The 16,642-nt window shown below is 47.6% G+C and overlaps 1 protein-coding gene across 4 annotated transcripts in view; it reads right to left on the bottom strand.

The window, feature by feature from the left end:
- Positions 1-16,642, bottom strand: part of LOC137632240 (rab-like protein 6) — a 174,379-nt gene that overhangs the window by 95,702 nt on the left and 62,035 nt on the right. For all 4 annotated transcript variants that reach the window (XM_068364127.1, XM_068364126.1, XM_068364125.1 and 1 more), the window contains exons 7-8: positions 14,870-15,039; positions 14,582-14,738 (exon numbers count right to left, since the gene is read on the bottom strand). In XM_068364127.1, the coding sequence (XP_068220228.1) occupies positions 14,582-14,738; positions 14,870-15,039 (327 nt within the window). The remainder of the gene's footprint in view (positions 1-14,581; positions 14,739-14,869; positions 15,040-16,642) is intronic.

Raw genomic sequence — 16,642 nt, 5'->3', positions numbered from 1 at the left:
CGAGGTCTGCGTCAGTTAGGGGCTGGGAATGGTCGTCCAACAACTCGTCGACGTCTTCAGTCGTCATGTCGCCAAACCCGTCACCTCCAATTATGGCAGCCAACTGCACAGATTTGCGTACTGCAGAGTGTTGGATTTCAGCAGGTGTAAATCCCTCGTCGTCGTAAACAATATCGGGCCACAACTTCTTCCAGCTCGCATTCACAGTTGCAGGTTTCATCTCTTGAAGTGCCTTCTGAATATTCTGCAGGCACGTGGCTATGGTGTACTGCCGCCAGTACGCCTTCAAGTTAAAATCTTCATCCTCATCATCTTGGGCAGCATCCACACACCCAACGAGGTCCGCCAAGGTGTTCTTCGTGTAGAGGGCCTTGAACGCCCTGATAACCCCCTGGTCCATCGGTTGAATTAATGACGTGGTGTTGGGTGGCAGGAACTCAACCTGAATGCCCTCATGCGACAGGTCAGTTGCGTGTCCACCAGCGTTATCCATAAGGAGAAGGATCTTGAATGGCAAGCCCTTCTCTAAGAGATATTTGCTGACTTGCGGGATAAAACACTGATGGAGGTCTGCATCTTCGTAATCCATGCTTTTTGATTATGCATCCAGTACACGGGAAGGAGATTCTTATTTTTATTTTTCAAAGCGCGAGGATTTTTCGACTTATAAATAAGCCCCGGCTTTAGCAAAAATCCTGCAGCATTGCCACACATCACGAGGGTAACGCGATCCTTGAATGCTTTAAAGCCAGAGGCTTTGGCTTCCTCTTTGAACAGGAAAGTTCGCGACGGCATTCTCTTCCAAAACAAGCCGGTCTCATCCATATTAAAGACTTGTTCCGTCTTGTATCCACCTTCGGCGATAATATTCTTGAACGTCTGGTTCACGTAAGTTTCAGCAGCGGCAGTGTCAGCCGAAGCAGCCTCCCCATGCAGGGAAACGCTTTTCAGGGCGAAGCGTTTCTGAAACTTCGCGAACCATCCTTTGCTGGCGGAAAAACGTTTCTGAGGCTGGGAATCAGTGGATGTCCCTGGTTGAGGATCATCTGCATCATCATCTTCTTCAGCATGGTTGCCGTCGTCGTCTTTAGGTTCCTTTGCAGCAAAATTCTCATACAAGCTCAAAGCCTTTGTTTGGATGGTGTTCGTATCCAAGGCTATGTTCTTCTTCCGGCAGTCGGCAATCCACACAGCTAAAGCACCTTCCATGCGTACGATCGTTTTATTACGCGTTGTAACAACTCGCTTCGCTGATCTGCTAAAGGTGATTGCAGCCGTCTTTCTAATGTTCGCCTCGTCCTTCTTGCTATAGCGAACAGTAGATTCGTTGATGCCAAAATGGCGCCCAGCGGACGCGTAACTTCTACCATCTTTTAACATATCGAGAAGCGTAACCTTCTCAGCTATCGTCATCATCCTTCGGTGGCGTTTAGGCTCACTACCAGCCTTAGTAGAAGCAGAACGCTTGGGAGCCATTGTACAGTAGGATTTGACAAAAAGTTCAACTTAAAAAGGTCGCACACAGCACAGATTCACAAACTTAAGAACGTCTACTCAGCGATACGCGGGAACAGAGAGTGGACGATCCGGGCCCGCGAGAACCTAGATGCTGCGGGTTGGAGATGATGGCAAAACACCAATCACACGCTAGATAACAAAACTTGAGTTCTGATTCGTCATCTATCAGCGCTTGAACCAATCACAACCCGTCTTACAGTATATGATGCGTAGGTTACCAACTCATACAAGATACCCCGCGCATACCGTACGTACGTATTAATAATAATAATAATAAATAATGATAATAATACAGTACAGTACTGTAATAATAATAATAATAATGATAATAATAACAATCATAATTTTATTAACAACAACAACAATAATAAAAACAATATTTAATAGCTTTACATATGCTACAGTGTTTTATTCTTTTGTAGGATGTGTGTGTGTGTGTGTGTGTGTGTGTCTCTCTCTCTCTCTCTCTCTCTCTCTCTCTCTCTCTCTCTCTCTCTCTCTCTCTCTCTCTCTCGTACGCTTATTCGAAATGTGATTTTTGCAACAAAGAATATTATTGGATGCAGTCCTGTACTACGTACGTAAACATACAAAAGATTCATGGAAAAGAAGCACATCCATTACATTTGTAGTACTGTACGTAAAGTAGTAGCCATCAGCAGCCTTACACCATTCTAATATTGTATGACTGCATCTGATTTGCGTTTCATGTTCGATTTAATTTTACTACGTACTGTATACAGTACTGAATTATCGTATGATAATACAGTACAGTAATACAGTAATAATAATAATGATAATAATAATAACAATAATAATTTTATTAACAACAACAATAATAATAATAATAACAATAATAATAATACAGCTTTACGTACGCTATTTTACGCTTTTGTTGTACTGTAGGATGTGTGTCTCTCTCTCTCTCTCTCTATCTCTCTCTCTCGTACGCTTATTCGAAATGTGATTTTTGCAAAAAAGAATATTATTGGATGCAGTACTACGTACGTATACATACAAAAGATTCATGGAAAAGAAGCACATCCATTACATTTGTAGTACTGTACAGTAGTAGCCTAGCCATCAGCAGCCTTACACCATTCTAATATGGTATGACTGCATCTGATTTGCGTTTCATGTTCGATTTAATTTTAGTACGTACTGTACTGTATACAGTACTGTACAGTATTATCGTATGATCACATTCTCTTTTAGTGTTTTATTTCTTTCTGTGCTGAATTATATATCATATGTAATGCAATGAACAATCAGTAAGAGCAGATATTACTAATTACAGTATTAATGGAATTACAGGTAACAAAATATCGTATTTGGTTGTCTTCAGATTTCGCGGTATTTTCGAATTTTCCGGAAAATCCGCAATATGTATATATATATGGGTTATGGAAAAAACCCGCGAAGTGGTGAATCCGCGATTGTCGAACCGCGAAGTAGCGAGGGTTCACTGTACTAGAAAGTCTGCGATATCTGGGACTGAGGCTTTGAGGGGCTTGATGTTCTTTGAAGCACACCACTTCGTAAAAGAGGCCCATTTCGCTTGGTAGACCGCTCCCGACGACCTTCTCAGGTAAAGCGACATCTTAGCAGTTCCTGACGAATATCCTTCCTTCCTCAGGAGTCGCTTGATAGTCTCCAGGCGTGAAGGCGTAGAGACTGTGGGTTGTCGTGGAACCTGAGAAAGTGTGGTTGTTGTAGAAGGTCTGGCCTGTCGGGGAGTGGCCATGGAGGAAGGCATGCCAGGTCTTTTAGATCCGCGAACCACTCTCTCTCCGGCCACCAGGGCGCTACCAAAGACATCCTTAAGTTTCGGGCAGCCCTTACTCTGTTGAGCACTTGCCTGATCAACGTGAAGGGGGGAAAAGCGTACGCGTCTAGGTTGTCCCATTTGTGCTGAAAGGCATCCTCCAAGGCTGCCTTTGGGTCTGGGACAGGAGAACAAAACACGGGTAGTTGTGCGTTCAGCCTGGTTGCAAAGAGGTCCATCACTGGGGAACCCCACCGTTGAATGATGAGCCTGGCTACTTCTGGGAGGAGGGACCACTCTGTTCCCACTATCTGACCCATCCTACTGAGACCGTCGGCTAGAACGTTCTTTTTCCCGGGGATGAACCTTGCCAATAACACTATCTGGTTCGCCTTCGCCCAATCCAGGATCTCTAGGGCTAGATCGCACAACTCCCTTGACTTGAGGCCTCCTTGCTTCTTTATGTACGCAACTACTGTGGCGTTGTCGCACATCAACGCCACAGTGTTTCCCCTTAGTAGTTCTATGAACTGCAGACAAGCCTTTTGGACTGCCTTCAACTCTAGGATATTGATGTGTAGGCCTTTCTCCACGTCCGTCCAGGTTCCTCTCGCCATCTCGTTGAGGAGATGTGCTCCCCATCCCTCGTTGGAGGCGTCTGTGAAAAGAAGCATCTTGGGAGGCTCAGTCGAGAAGGGCATCCCCTTGATCGTATTCGACCGGCACTGCCACCAATCCAGGGAGGGTATTGTGTTTGGCAGAACTGGGATTAATTTTTGGGGCGAGTCCAGTTGGTTCCAGGAGCCCTTCAGGTTCCATTGGATGCTCCTGAGCCTGAGTCTCCCCTGGGGAACCAGTTTCTCCAATGACACCAGATGACCTATTAGCCTTTGCCAGTCCTTGGCTCTCCTGGGTTGTCCCGAAAGGAAAGGCAGAAGGATATTTATTAGATTGCTTACCCTTTCTCTGACGGAAAGGCCTTCACTAGTCGGGAATCCAGTGTCATCCCCAAGTAGGTCATCCTGGTGGAGGGAGACAGGTTTGATTTTTCTGGGTTGATCATGATACCCAGATCCTTGCAAAATTGAAGCAGCTTTACACCTTGCTCCTTCAAAACGTCCTCTGAGGAGGAAAGGAGCAACCAGTCGTCCAGGTACCGGATGAGGCGAATACCCCGCTCGTGAGCCCACACCGAGACTGTCGTGAAGACTCTCGTGAATACCTGGGGAGCAGTTGACAACCCGAAGCAGAGGGTCTTGAATTGCAGGATCTGGGCACCCCATTTCACTCGGAGAAACTTTCGGCTTGAGGGGTGGACCGGGTTTTGAAAGTATGCGTCCTTGAGGTCTATGGTCAACATGTAGTCTTTCTCCCTCAAGGACTGCAAGACCGACTTCGGAGTGTCCATTTTGAAATCCGTCTTGCAAATAAACTTGTTGAGAGCTGACAGGTCTATCACCGGTCTCCATACCCCCGTCGCCTTTTCTACAAGGAATAGTCGGCTGTAGAAACCTGGTCCCGGGTGTAGGACCTCTTCCATGGTGCCCTTCTCCAACATAGTAGACACCTCTTCTTGAAGGGCCGCCCTCTTCAACGGATCCTTGGGTGCCAGCCACTCCGTCAGGCTGGCCGGAATCAAAGGTGGAGGTTCCGTTAAGAACGGGAGCCTGTACCCTTCCTTCAGTACGGATACTGTCCAGGGTTCTGCTCCGTGAGCCCTCCATGCTTGCCAATGTCGTCTGAGGCATCCCCCAACCTGAGGCTTGGGCAGGAGTAGGGGGCCTCCCGCTCTACCTCCTCCTGGAGGAGCGGCCTGAACGGCCTCTCCTGGAAGCAGAATACCCTGTTCTAAAAGAGGCAGACGCTGCTGGAGCTCCTCTACGGGGGTGCTGTGGCGTTGAAGCCCACGAGGAAGAAGGGGCTTCTCTCCTCGTCAGGCTAGGAGGGGCCTGAGAAGTAGAGGGCCCGTCTGATGCTGACCTCTTGTAGGGGGGCCTCCTTACCGGTTGAGGTCTGGGAGCGCTCACTTCCTTCCGTTTAGCTACCTTCTCCATTATCTCCTCTAGCTGTTTCAAAGGGAACAAGGAGTCACCCCACACAGGAAGGCTCCTCAAGGCCCTCGCCTCCCTGTCCGGGATCTTCCGGGAAAGCTTCGCCAGGATAGTATCCCTCTTGCGCAGAACCCAGTTCGCTGAAAGGGCAAGGGACTGATATGTAAGGAACTTCAGAGTCTTGCCCCCGGAGATGATAAGCTCCTTCAGTAGGTTCTGTTGCTCAGGGTCTGTCAAGTCATAGGTGGCTTGTACCCCTACTAGCGTGGAGGCCCACCAGTCCAACCAAGAGGAGACGTGCACCAAGTCTTTCGACATCTCCTCCATCATCGCTGCCTCCGACTGCAAAAAGCAAATCGGGGCCGAGGAGGCTCTGACTTCCGGGGCACCCTGTCCCAGAACTTCGAGGGAAGGCTCCACTTTGCAGGCTCCCGGCTGCTGTCCTTCTGGCACATAGAACCTACTCTGGGACCTGAGTCCCTGTAGCAACTTCGAGGAGCTCTGTGTTTTGGGAGCTTCGGCATTGCCTGCCACAACTTTATCAACATGAGCCCGTCCCAGAACTAGATCTCTGGCCACAGGCAGGGCCAGGGAGGTTTTCTGCTGGACGGGTGCCTCCATCAACCGACTCAGGCTGGACCTCCAGAAGTCCTCGTCGGTTGGAACAGGTTCCTCAATCCGATGATGCCTCCGTATCAGGCCTATTACTTTCCGATACGCCGAGTCCTCGGTCGGGGAACCTTCTCTGCTGTCAGCCGTACTTTCCACCTGATCCCGAGGAGCCGGGTCACCGGGCACTCCTACCGGCCGCTTCGGCTCTGGATCAACACGCACTCCCCTGTGGTGGTAGCGGTCAGCCCCGACGGGAACCTCCGCACTAGGGTTGGGGGCCAGGACGGGCATCGCTGTGCCGGCGAGGACTACCGTCCGTGTAATCTCTCTGGAGGACGAGGACGCGGATCCCGTGGGCTGACCCGATGGAGGGAACCATTCCTTTAAGTCCAAGGACCACAGCTGTGCTGACTTGCCCTGGCTGTCCGTACGGACAGGGTGGGCGGGGTGAGCCGGGAGCTTCGCGGACTTACGCCTGCCTGAAGAGGCCTTCTCGCATTGCTCCCTGCGAGGGTCATATCTGCGGCTGGAAGATGGCCTTCGCGGCAAATAATCCCTGGACCGTCGGTCAGGGGAACGCTGCAAATCACTTCTACGGGGAACGAAGACCCAATCACCATCGGGGGACCTACTCTTCCTGTACTTCCTCCGTGGAGACCGGGACCATTTTCTACTGAATCTCGAGCGGGACCTTGAGCAGGAACGCCTGCTCCTGGACCGCTCCCTCGTCGCCGGCGCCTCCTCCTCTCTTCACATTCTGAAGAGATCGAAGAACCACCATCTGAAGAGCCCGACGATACTGTACAACCCGACGGGCGGAAGCGGGGGCTACGGAGGGCTTTGCGACCTGCTGAGTTCCAGAGGTCGAGGGTTGTAGGAACGAATCTGGAACCGTCGATAGAGGAGCTGGAAAAGAGGTTGGACGCACTACACTAGGGAACCAGATATCCAAGCCCTCTTCCATCCGCATTCGGGACCTACCTGGCGTTTTAGGGAGCCTCCACCCGAAGGGCTCACTTACCGTAGAGTCCAACTTCTCCTGGGCGTCACCAGCCTCTGAAGTACCTGAAACACAGGCCCACGAAGCAGGCGAAGACACAGGCACAACATTGCTACTCCACAAGGGGTCGTCGGAGGAGACGTGCCCCCCAAGCACAAGGGCAGAGTCTCCAGAACCCCCAGATACAGCACTATCAGGCTCCCCACTAGCCTGAGAAGTCCCAGCAACCCCCACTTCATACACATTAGACTCCTGGGGAAGGGCCCTCGGCCCTTTCCCCGCAACAGACTTACCTCATCCCCTACTCTGGGTAGGGGAAGGCGAGACAGAAGTCCCGTCGGACCGTCCACTGGGCGACGGTAACGGCGAAGAGATGCTAGACTTCCTGGGCGAACGTTTCGACAACTTCTTCTTTTTAGTGCCATAACGCACCCACTGGATCTCATTCCAGCTAAGATACTCATTGCACGTATCCGACGGCGAGCCCACTCTGCCTCTACAGGAAGAGCAAAGGGAATGAGGGTCCACTTTGGGCTTGGAAAGGAACGCTCCACACAACTTTCCGGCTCTAGGCCCAGGACAACGGCGGATCTGCTCCAACGCACACAACCAAAAGACACAGGAACGAAGGGAATAATCAAGGAATTCACTTGGGAAACACAAGGAAAGGCAGTGAACACGCGAGAACACAAGGGATAAGCACAGAGATACCACGCGGTAACCACGTGGGACACACGAGGCGGGACACAAAGGGTCGTAAGAGAATGAGAGCAGCGTGATGGTATCACGACGCGACCAGAGAACTTACTGACTAGCGGGACCCAAGCTTCGACCTAGCTCAGGTCTACCCTCAGGGCACGTTCTCCTTACTCCTGGGTTAGTCCTCCATAGAAAACGGACGTAGGGTATACTACACAAAACTCTGGTCGGTTGAGAGGAGATTACAGGTAACTCCTAAGAAAGTAGTTCGAGGTAAGTATCTGTGTTGGAACAACTATATTTTCAGGATTACGTGAGAGAGCTGCTAATTCTGAGATTCTAGCACCTGAGGCCAAGGCCGTTAGGAATAAGGTCTTCCTAAGAAGAGTGATGTAGGAGCAGGATTCATTATCCGTGTCTGAAGCTAGCTTTAGTACGTTGTTCAGAGACCAAGAGACCTTTTGTGGGCGAACCGAAGGTCTGAGCCTAGCGCATGCCTTCGGAATAGATGAGAAATAGGAATCTGCCAGGTCAATATTGAAACCCACGAGGAAGATCTTTTTCAGAGCTGACTTAATCGTGGTTATAGTGCTAGCTGCTAGGCCCTTGTTAAATAGGGACTTAAAGAATGAGATGGCCAGATTAGAGGTCATGCGAGAATGTTCTGACTTCTTTAGGAAATCTGCTAATTTCTTAACAGCCGAATCGTACTGTCTAATTGTAGAGTCCCTTTTGTCTGATTCTATGAAGAGGACATTTTCCGGTTCAATGTTCGCGTCCCTGTGGGCTGCAAACTTCATGAAATCCACAAAGTTAGGGTTTTGGCTATCCTTGAGGAATCTGACACAGTCTGAGATTGGACTATTTGGGTCAGCTTGGGGAATGGGATCCGGAAGGGACGGAGTTTCAACTCGAGGAGGAGAGGAAACCAACTGCTCTTTGGCCAGTGCGGTGCTACTAAAGCCACTGCCCCTTGGAAGGAGCGTAGCTTGTGTAAGACTTTCATCAGAAGATTCACCGGAGGGAATAGGTAAATCTTCTTCCAACGGTTCCAATCCAGCGTTAATGCGTCCACAGCATATGCCTGAGGGTCCAGGTTTGGGGTCACATAACAAGGAAATTTGTGGTTCAGTTGTGTCGCGAATAGATCTACCTAGAGACCGGGAACCAGCCTGGAAATCCACCGGGAAGAATTCATGTCCAGAGACCATTCTGACTCCAGTGGTTTCGTCCTGGATAGTGAGTCCGCTATCACGTTCTTGACTCCTGCCAGGTGAGTTGCCGACAGGAACCAGTTCTTTTCTACTGCCAAGGCAAAAATCGTGACCAGGACTTGATTGAGGTTGGGAGATTTTGATCCGCTTCTGTTTATGCAGTGCACTACTGCCGTGCTGTCTGAAACTATCTTAATATGAGTGGACCGTGGCGGGGAGAGCCGCTTCTGGGTCAGGAATACTGCCATGGCTTCTAGTACATTGATGTGGAAGTGTCTCATGGCGGGGGACCAGGAGCCTTGAAACATCTGTTGCTTGTAATAGCCCCCCAACCACTCAGAGACGCGTCTGTATGAATCGTCACTTGTGGAGGAGGGAATTGCAGAGGAACCTATTTGGAAAGGTTCTCTGGTTTGGACCATGGCCAGAGTCTCTTTTTCAGGATTGAGGGGATCGATGAGATCTTTTCTCGTAAATGTATTGTAGCTCTCTTTCTCCAAACTCGGTTGATGTCTTTGAGTTTGGCTTTCAATAAGAGGTCTGTCACTGACGCAAATTGAAGTAATCCGAGGATTCTTTCCAAGGCTCTTCTGGACACCTGTTTGTGTTTGAGGAAGTTCTTTGCCTTGGATGATATCTCTCTGACCTTCTTGGAAGGAAGAGAGAGCCTGTGACTTGTGAGGTCTCATTGGATGCCTAACCATTCGAAGTGGCTTGCCGGTTGTAGGCGAAACTTTTGTAAGTTGACCTTGAAACCCAGCTTGCTGAGGAATTGGATCACTTTGGCTGTAGCTTTGTTGCATTCCGGGATCGACTGTGCCCAGATTAGCCAATCGTCCAGATAGGCAACTACTTTGATCCCTTGGTTCCTGAGTTGTTCGAGCACTGTTTCCCCCAGTTTTGTAAATATCCTGGGGGGCTATGCCGAGGCCGAAGGGCATGACTTTGAACGCGAAGGCCTTCTTGCCTAGTCTGTAAGATCGATAGAGGTGGTGACGGCCCCACGGGAAAGTAAGGTCTGCACCTGCGAGACAGTCAGCATACGGAACTTGTCGCAAAGAATGTAAGAATTCAGTTTTGACAAGTCCAGGACTACTCTCAGCGCCGACGAATTCCTCTTGGGGACTGTGAACAGGCGCCCTTGAAATTTCAGTGACCGTACTCTCTTTATGGCTTTCTTCTTGAGTAATTCTTTAGTGTATTCCTCCAAGATTGGAGTCGGTTTCTAGAAGAAGGTCACTGCTGGAGGTGGAGATCCTTGTGACCATTTCCAACCTAGGCCTTTCGAGACTATGCTGTGGGGCCAAGGACTGAAAGTCCATTGGTCCCAGAAGTGATATAGTCTCCCTCCTACCTGATTCCCTTCATTGAGAGGGGGTGAATTTAGATCCATGTCCTCCACGAGGACCATTGGTTCTTGGTCCGCCTCGGTGGCGGAACTGACCTCTACCCCTGTTGCCGCCTCTAGAGTACCCTCGAAAGGTACTAGAGGTTTCATAAGCTGGATTGAAGGCCGGGGAGGGCATCCAAGGAGCCATGGGGGTAGGTTGGGTACCTTGGGGAGCAGGAAGGTATACCACCTGCGGTGGAGGAGCTGTATGCGGAGAGGTCGCCTTAGAGGTAGAAGGAGTTGACGAGTGAGGGCCTTGATGGAACTGTCCACGGCTGGTCTTGTACGGGGTGAAGCGTTGGTTCTTTTTGAAGAAAGACTGCTTCCCTGATTCTACCTTTCTTTTGATCGAAAGACCCCATCTCACTTGCAAGTTTTGGTTGGCCCGTGCTGCATCTTGTAGGACTTTGTCTACTTCCTCCTGTGGAGACAGAGTTTTTCCCCAACAGGAGGAGGCTATGAGTCTATTCGGCTCATGCCTAATGGAAGCCTCAGCCAGAACATGCTTCCTGCAGTTTATCCGAGATGTCCAGAAATCGTGCAGGTCGACCTGGAACGTCTGGAGGAGATTCTTAGCGAACACCCGGAATAGAGTCTCATCCGGGTATAGGGAGGCTAACATCTCTGTAGAGACCATGGAATGAAGAGATCTAGCTAGTCAGTTTCTAGCGTCGAACTCTGACTTGAGAAGGTGATCCGGTAACTTGGGGAGCTTCTCAGAGAAGAGAGATGAGGCGCAGTCCGGGTCGAACTTTCCTACCGTAAAGGTAGCAGAGGCATCCTTCCAAAGGGCGGAGGCGCCCGGAAGAAGCATTGAGGTGGGGTCCGTCTCCTTGAGGACAGGCATAGGGGAGCCTTCCTTGGCCGATTGGATCGTCAACTCGGCCACTTTATCAGTAAGAGGAGACGGGACGGATTGAGGGGTGGTAAAAATCGTATACGAACCCTTATGGGGGGTCAGATTGGAGTTGACGCAACCCCAGTCGGCAAGAGTCCGAGCCCAGACAGCTTGGGCTTGCTCCTTAGGAAAGATGACAGTCTCTTTAGGGACTTTATTCATCCTAACAAGAGCATGTTCCTTCAGCCGGACGAAACCATTGAAGGGGAACTGAAGCCCCGGAGGGTAAAATTCAAGATCATCTAGAAGGCGGGTCCCTAAGCCCTCTAGTGTTAATGCACCATCTATAAAGGGTGCATGTTTAGCAAACCTCCATGGATTGTTCTTTTCGAAAGGAGGCAACTTAGAGGAGTCTGGGGCTGGGCCTGATTTCCCGCACGGAGGAGATTGGCCACCATGTCTTTCAGCTCCGTTATTACCCCAGATTGTTGTAGCATCTGAGTCTGCACTATCTCCTTTATCATTTCTGACAACGGGGGTTCCGAGGAACTGCCTGCCGACGAAGCCTTGGCTTTAGCGGACTTGCCTTTCTTGGAAGGTTGAGGAGGTTTTGATCCCATAGGGATGTCAGGAGTAGTGGAAGGTCCTGGGACCGGAGACACAGATGGCGAAGCTGAAGTACGAGACTTTGGTTTGTAGTTGCGTAGGGGCTTTACCTTGGGTCGTACAAAGAGAGAGGGATCCAAGGTAAAAGCCTGGGGCTTATCGAAGCCGAGGAAAGAAGAGGTAGGAGAAAGAGAAGATGAGAGAAAAGGGTCTGCCAACTCAGCACCACTTACCTGCTCGTCCATGGGCTCAACGTTGAGATTCATGGCGGAGAGGTCCCCTGATAGCTGGTTATCATCCTGAGGGATAGTCGCTCTGATGTCTTCAATTATAGGGGTAGCCAAGGTAGAGGGAACCGCCGCTGAGGAGGAGCCCGGAAAGAGACGGGAGGCCATGTCTTCGTCGAGGAGGTATGGAGCCCCGGAGGGAGCGTTCCGCCCAAAGCCCGAAACCCAAGATCGGAGGCTCGTCCTTGCGGTCCGGAGGGAATCCTCGTCGGCCTGAACGTGGTGAGAATATTAAAGAGATTGAAGGAGAAAATACTCCGAAAGGTAAATAGTATCAGCATCACAGAAAGTAACAAATAAATTCATCAAAAATATGTTATAACCTTAAAAATACTAATGAAAATACTCATATCGTCATTCCAGAGGATAGACGAAAGGTCATAGCAGTGTGCATGCCTCTGGGAACCACACCATGTAAGGGGAATGGCCCGGCTCACGGTCGTAGGGGATGGCACAGTGAGCATGAGACCAGCAGACGTCGTGGCCTACCGGATCACTGAATGAGGCGGAGCAGCCCTTGGCAGCACAGCGAACATTCTGTAATAAAAAAGGAGACATAAGTCTGGATGCTATCGGAAACTCTGATATAACTAGGTAAGTTATAAAGAGAGTGAGCATAATTATGTGATTTAAGGATCGTACACAGGAGAGCCGGAGCTCCGTTGTAATTACTATAATTATGAAAGAGAACACATCTCTCAGTGCGACGGATAAGTGAGCCGGAGCTCTTAGTAATTACATGAGAATAGTGACTAGTGATTGGGAGATCTACGGGGATGCCGGAGATCAGATGGTAGGTCCTTGAAAGAATAAATACTCAAATTAAATCGAAAAAGGTAGCATGATCTACGAAAGAACTCTGAAGGAGAACTCCCGAAGGGATGAATAATAAGTCGTGTGGGGAGGGCCGAAGCCGGAGTCTAAGTGCGAGGGACTTCCGAGGGGACGAAACCCTGCCGGAGGAGTGCCCAAGAATAACAGAGAGGTACGAGTTCCCAGCTCATGGTATGGAACTCATGGCGGAGTTGAATAGGGGTTCAGACCAGCTCCCAAGGCCGTAGCGGGGAGAGGATGGAACTAGGGGAACTAATGATGGTAGGTACTGGGCCATCTAAATAATCAAAACAATAGACTCACACACGACAGGACCTATTTAAAACACTACCCTCAAAATAAACTAAAAGTAACCACAAGCTAAAATGTAAATAATAAAATTAATGCGTAATTCCCGCAAGGGGAAGAGAGAGAGAGAGAGAGGGAGAACCCGTGATCGTATGAACAGAAAACGGGAACTCCAGCCTCTCTCTCTCGTGGTTACTATAACAAAAAACTATAACGAACCTTAAATAAAATACACATAATAGTCCATGATCATAACAAAACATTAAAATAAGGAGGAACGAAGAATAGCGAAACGAGAACGGAAGTGAAAAATGGCGAAAATATAATAACGCCAAATGGTAAAAACTCAACTATAATAAAGCCCCGAACACTATTCTTCGTTCGACTAAATATGGACTCGTAAGCGATAAAAAGTACCAAGAATAATAAATATGGTTCAAAATATAACAATATATATGGCACAGGGCCATGAGTATATAAAAGATAATGAACCTAAGTGACAAAAGTACCAAACAGGCATAACAAGATAACAGAGACGTAATAACGTAAACAATGAAAATGGCTGCCAACGCCGTGGAAGGCAAAAAGCCGGTCGCACTAACAACACTAAAAAGAATTAAGTTAACACTAGCCCGGTACTAAAAAATCTGTCAAAAACAATCTATGGTACTTAACATTGGTGCAGGAGCAAGAAGAGCTTCGGCCATGACGAAAAACTTCACGAAACAGTGAAAAACCAAGCAGCACAAAAATGAAGAATACGACGCTTACGAAGTCCAACAGAAGGATGTAGTACAGATGTCGCTAGTGTCGGGCGTCAGTGGGGTGGCTCAGGTAAGGTAGCTAGGGCCTCTGTTACGGCCCTTCCCTTTGATGAAGGAATTATCTAAATAGAAGACAGCCTGTGAATAGTGGTTTTCACACGCCCCTGCTTTATACACGACGGCCACTGGGTGCTCGCGCGAGGGTAGTAACCTCTGCATTCCATACTTTTAACTTTCTCTGGTATATTTGGAAGTATTTATATCAGAAAAGTGTAAGGAAGAACTCTTTTCACCGGGCGTCACAGGTCGACCCAGAAATAAAAGTTGAAAGAAGTTGAACAGCAAGATGAAAGGAAGCAGGAACAGAGGTAAAGCAAAAAGCTAAAAAGCAAGTGTTGCTCGTGGCTGAGGGAAGGCTGCACACACCCTAAAGTAATGATTAAGTATACTGTACCACATTAACTGTACTTTCAGCACTAACCACCTACAGGGCTTTTATTCATTCTAATTATCTGCCTTTTATTTATTCTAATTTTTCTGTCTTTTAAACATCATAATATCCCTGTCAGAAGGAATCTGATACAGTACTTAACTTAGTTATTACTGGTGATTTTGTCATGAAACCATTATAAAATACAAAAATACTGCACCATAAAAATAGGAGATTAGTGAGAAATAAATAATCGGAGATCACGCAATTATTCACACTATTTACCTTGCACCTGTAGAGGAAGTTACACATTGAGACGGCTTAACTACTTGTGAATTTGAGGTCACTGTAGTTATTGGTTGCGCACTGGGACGGGGACTTAATTGGGTACTGGAAGCTGTTGAAGATAAACTAACTGGAACCGAAGGCGATTTGGAAACTCCTGTGTTGAAAAAAAGCATATGCAAAATAATTAATTTACTCCATGCTCTTAATAAAACCTATAAATAACTGAACTTCTTGATATTCCAATATATCTGAATAATATTTTCTAACACTGCATTCTTTACTTACCTAAATTGGCAGAGCCATTAACAGTAGCACTAAAAGTAGTTGCAGCAGACATGTTGTTAACAGATTGTGACTGAGGTATGGGAGATGTGTTTGTTGGTGCTGCAACTTGAGCTACAGGGGCCATGGCCTCTGCAAATGCACGCCGACGATCAGTCAGTTGATTCAAGAAACTGGAGATAAACAAAGCAAAAATGGCTGAGTCAGTGCTTAAACCATTTGTTTTAAAAACATAACGTTCTAACAGCCTGTGTTTAATACAATGTAATTAAGCCCCTAATACTAAAATTGATCTAGCTTCAATACTTGATAATTGAAACAGGGATCATAATGTGCAAAAAACACAACTTTAATAAATTAGAGTATAGAACAGTGACCATAAACAAAACATGGGTAGAGTAGAGCATGGGACTAAACTGAAATTATATCACTAGTTCTTGAAACCAATTTACATAATATATACAGGCATAATGATTTGCAATTTTTTGTGTAAACCGTATCTTCTAATATTCTTCTCGTACACTTCAGTATTTAAAAACATGTTTATATTTTCATATATCCAGGCATAGAACATTATATCAAAGTGCCAGTAGTCACTTCCCTATTAAAAACAAGATTAATAAAGTTACTGCATTATAGCCTTTACCTGACACAAAATTTTGCCGATTCTTAAAATAAATATTGGAAAAAGTCACTGACAGATTCTAAAAATGACGAATTCAGAGGTAATTTGTATTTTTCCCTAACTAATACAAACCTGGAGTTATTTATTTGGATTATCTTTTGGCGGAGCTGGAAGGTAGCCATTAAACTTTAATTGCGAGGTGGCAACCCTGCCTAACCACTTGAGCGGGTAGACTGGGGGTGGCTGGGAGGTACCCAGCCGCCTCAATATATATTTTCACAGCAGTGAGAAATGTCCCTTTTGATTACAGGCAGGACTTCTGGGGGACAGGTGATGGAGGGCCAATTTATGTAAATAACTCGAGGTTTGTATTTGTTAGGGAAAAATACAAATTATCTCCGAATTTTGTCATTTGTTCCCATGCTAACAAACCTTCCATTATATATCTGGATGACTCACTCTTAGGTGGATGGAAGTCCTAGTTCTGGCACAGACAATGACCTGGTTTTACCTACTACAGTATATGACTGTGGTCTAGGGAAAACTTTGATACCTCGCTAAAATATACAAAGTGAGTATATTAACGGCCTGTGCAACACAATGTATTAGAGTTTGTTGTCTTGTATGAACACCTTCTGAGTTTATATGGGAAAACAAGACGTACCCCACTGCTTACCTCGCAGAAAGCAATGGGGACATGGACTACATAAATTTATGGCTTATACTAGGTTACACAAGGGAAGTGATAATTACCAGCAGAAGTTGAATCCAGCTTGCAGAGGGCCTCATGGTGTTGTACCCCAAGGGAGGGGAAGATGAGAAAAAGGAAAGCCAGATATTCTCTCATTCATCCCAGACTTAACCCGGGTAACCAATGCCCTCAACCAACTGCAAATTGTCCATCACGGAGCCTGAGGTACTCTTAAACCACTTGTTGAGCAGCCACCACAGGACTGATAGTGAATGTATCGAGTCTCGTGTGGGTCATGTTTTTTAAATAATGGGCTGTGAACGTGGTCTGTCTCTCCCACATGCCCGCTTGAAGTACTTGCAACACGGAGAAGTTGCATTTGAATGCCAAGAAAGTGCTGATTCCCCTGATATCATGGGCTCTAAGTCGGAGACAGAAGAGGATCAGGAGACAAGCCTCT

The sequence above is a fragment of the Palaemon carinicauda genome, chromosome 41 (genome assembly GCF_036898095.1).
Source record: "Palaemon carinicauda isolate YSFRI2023 chromosome 41, ASM3689809v2, whole genome shotgun sequence".
Lineage (NCBI taxonomy): Eukaryota > Metazoa > Arthropoda > Malacostraca > Decapoda > Palaemonidae > Palaemon > Palaemon carinicauda.
The sequence above is the reverse complement of the archived record's forward strand: the minus strand, read 5'-3'. Positions and strand labels throughout refer to the sequence as shown.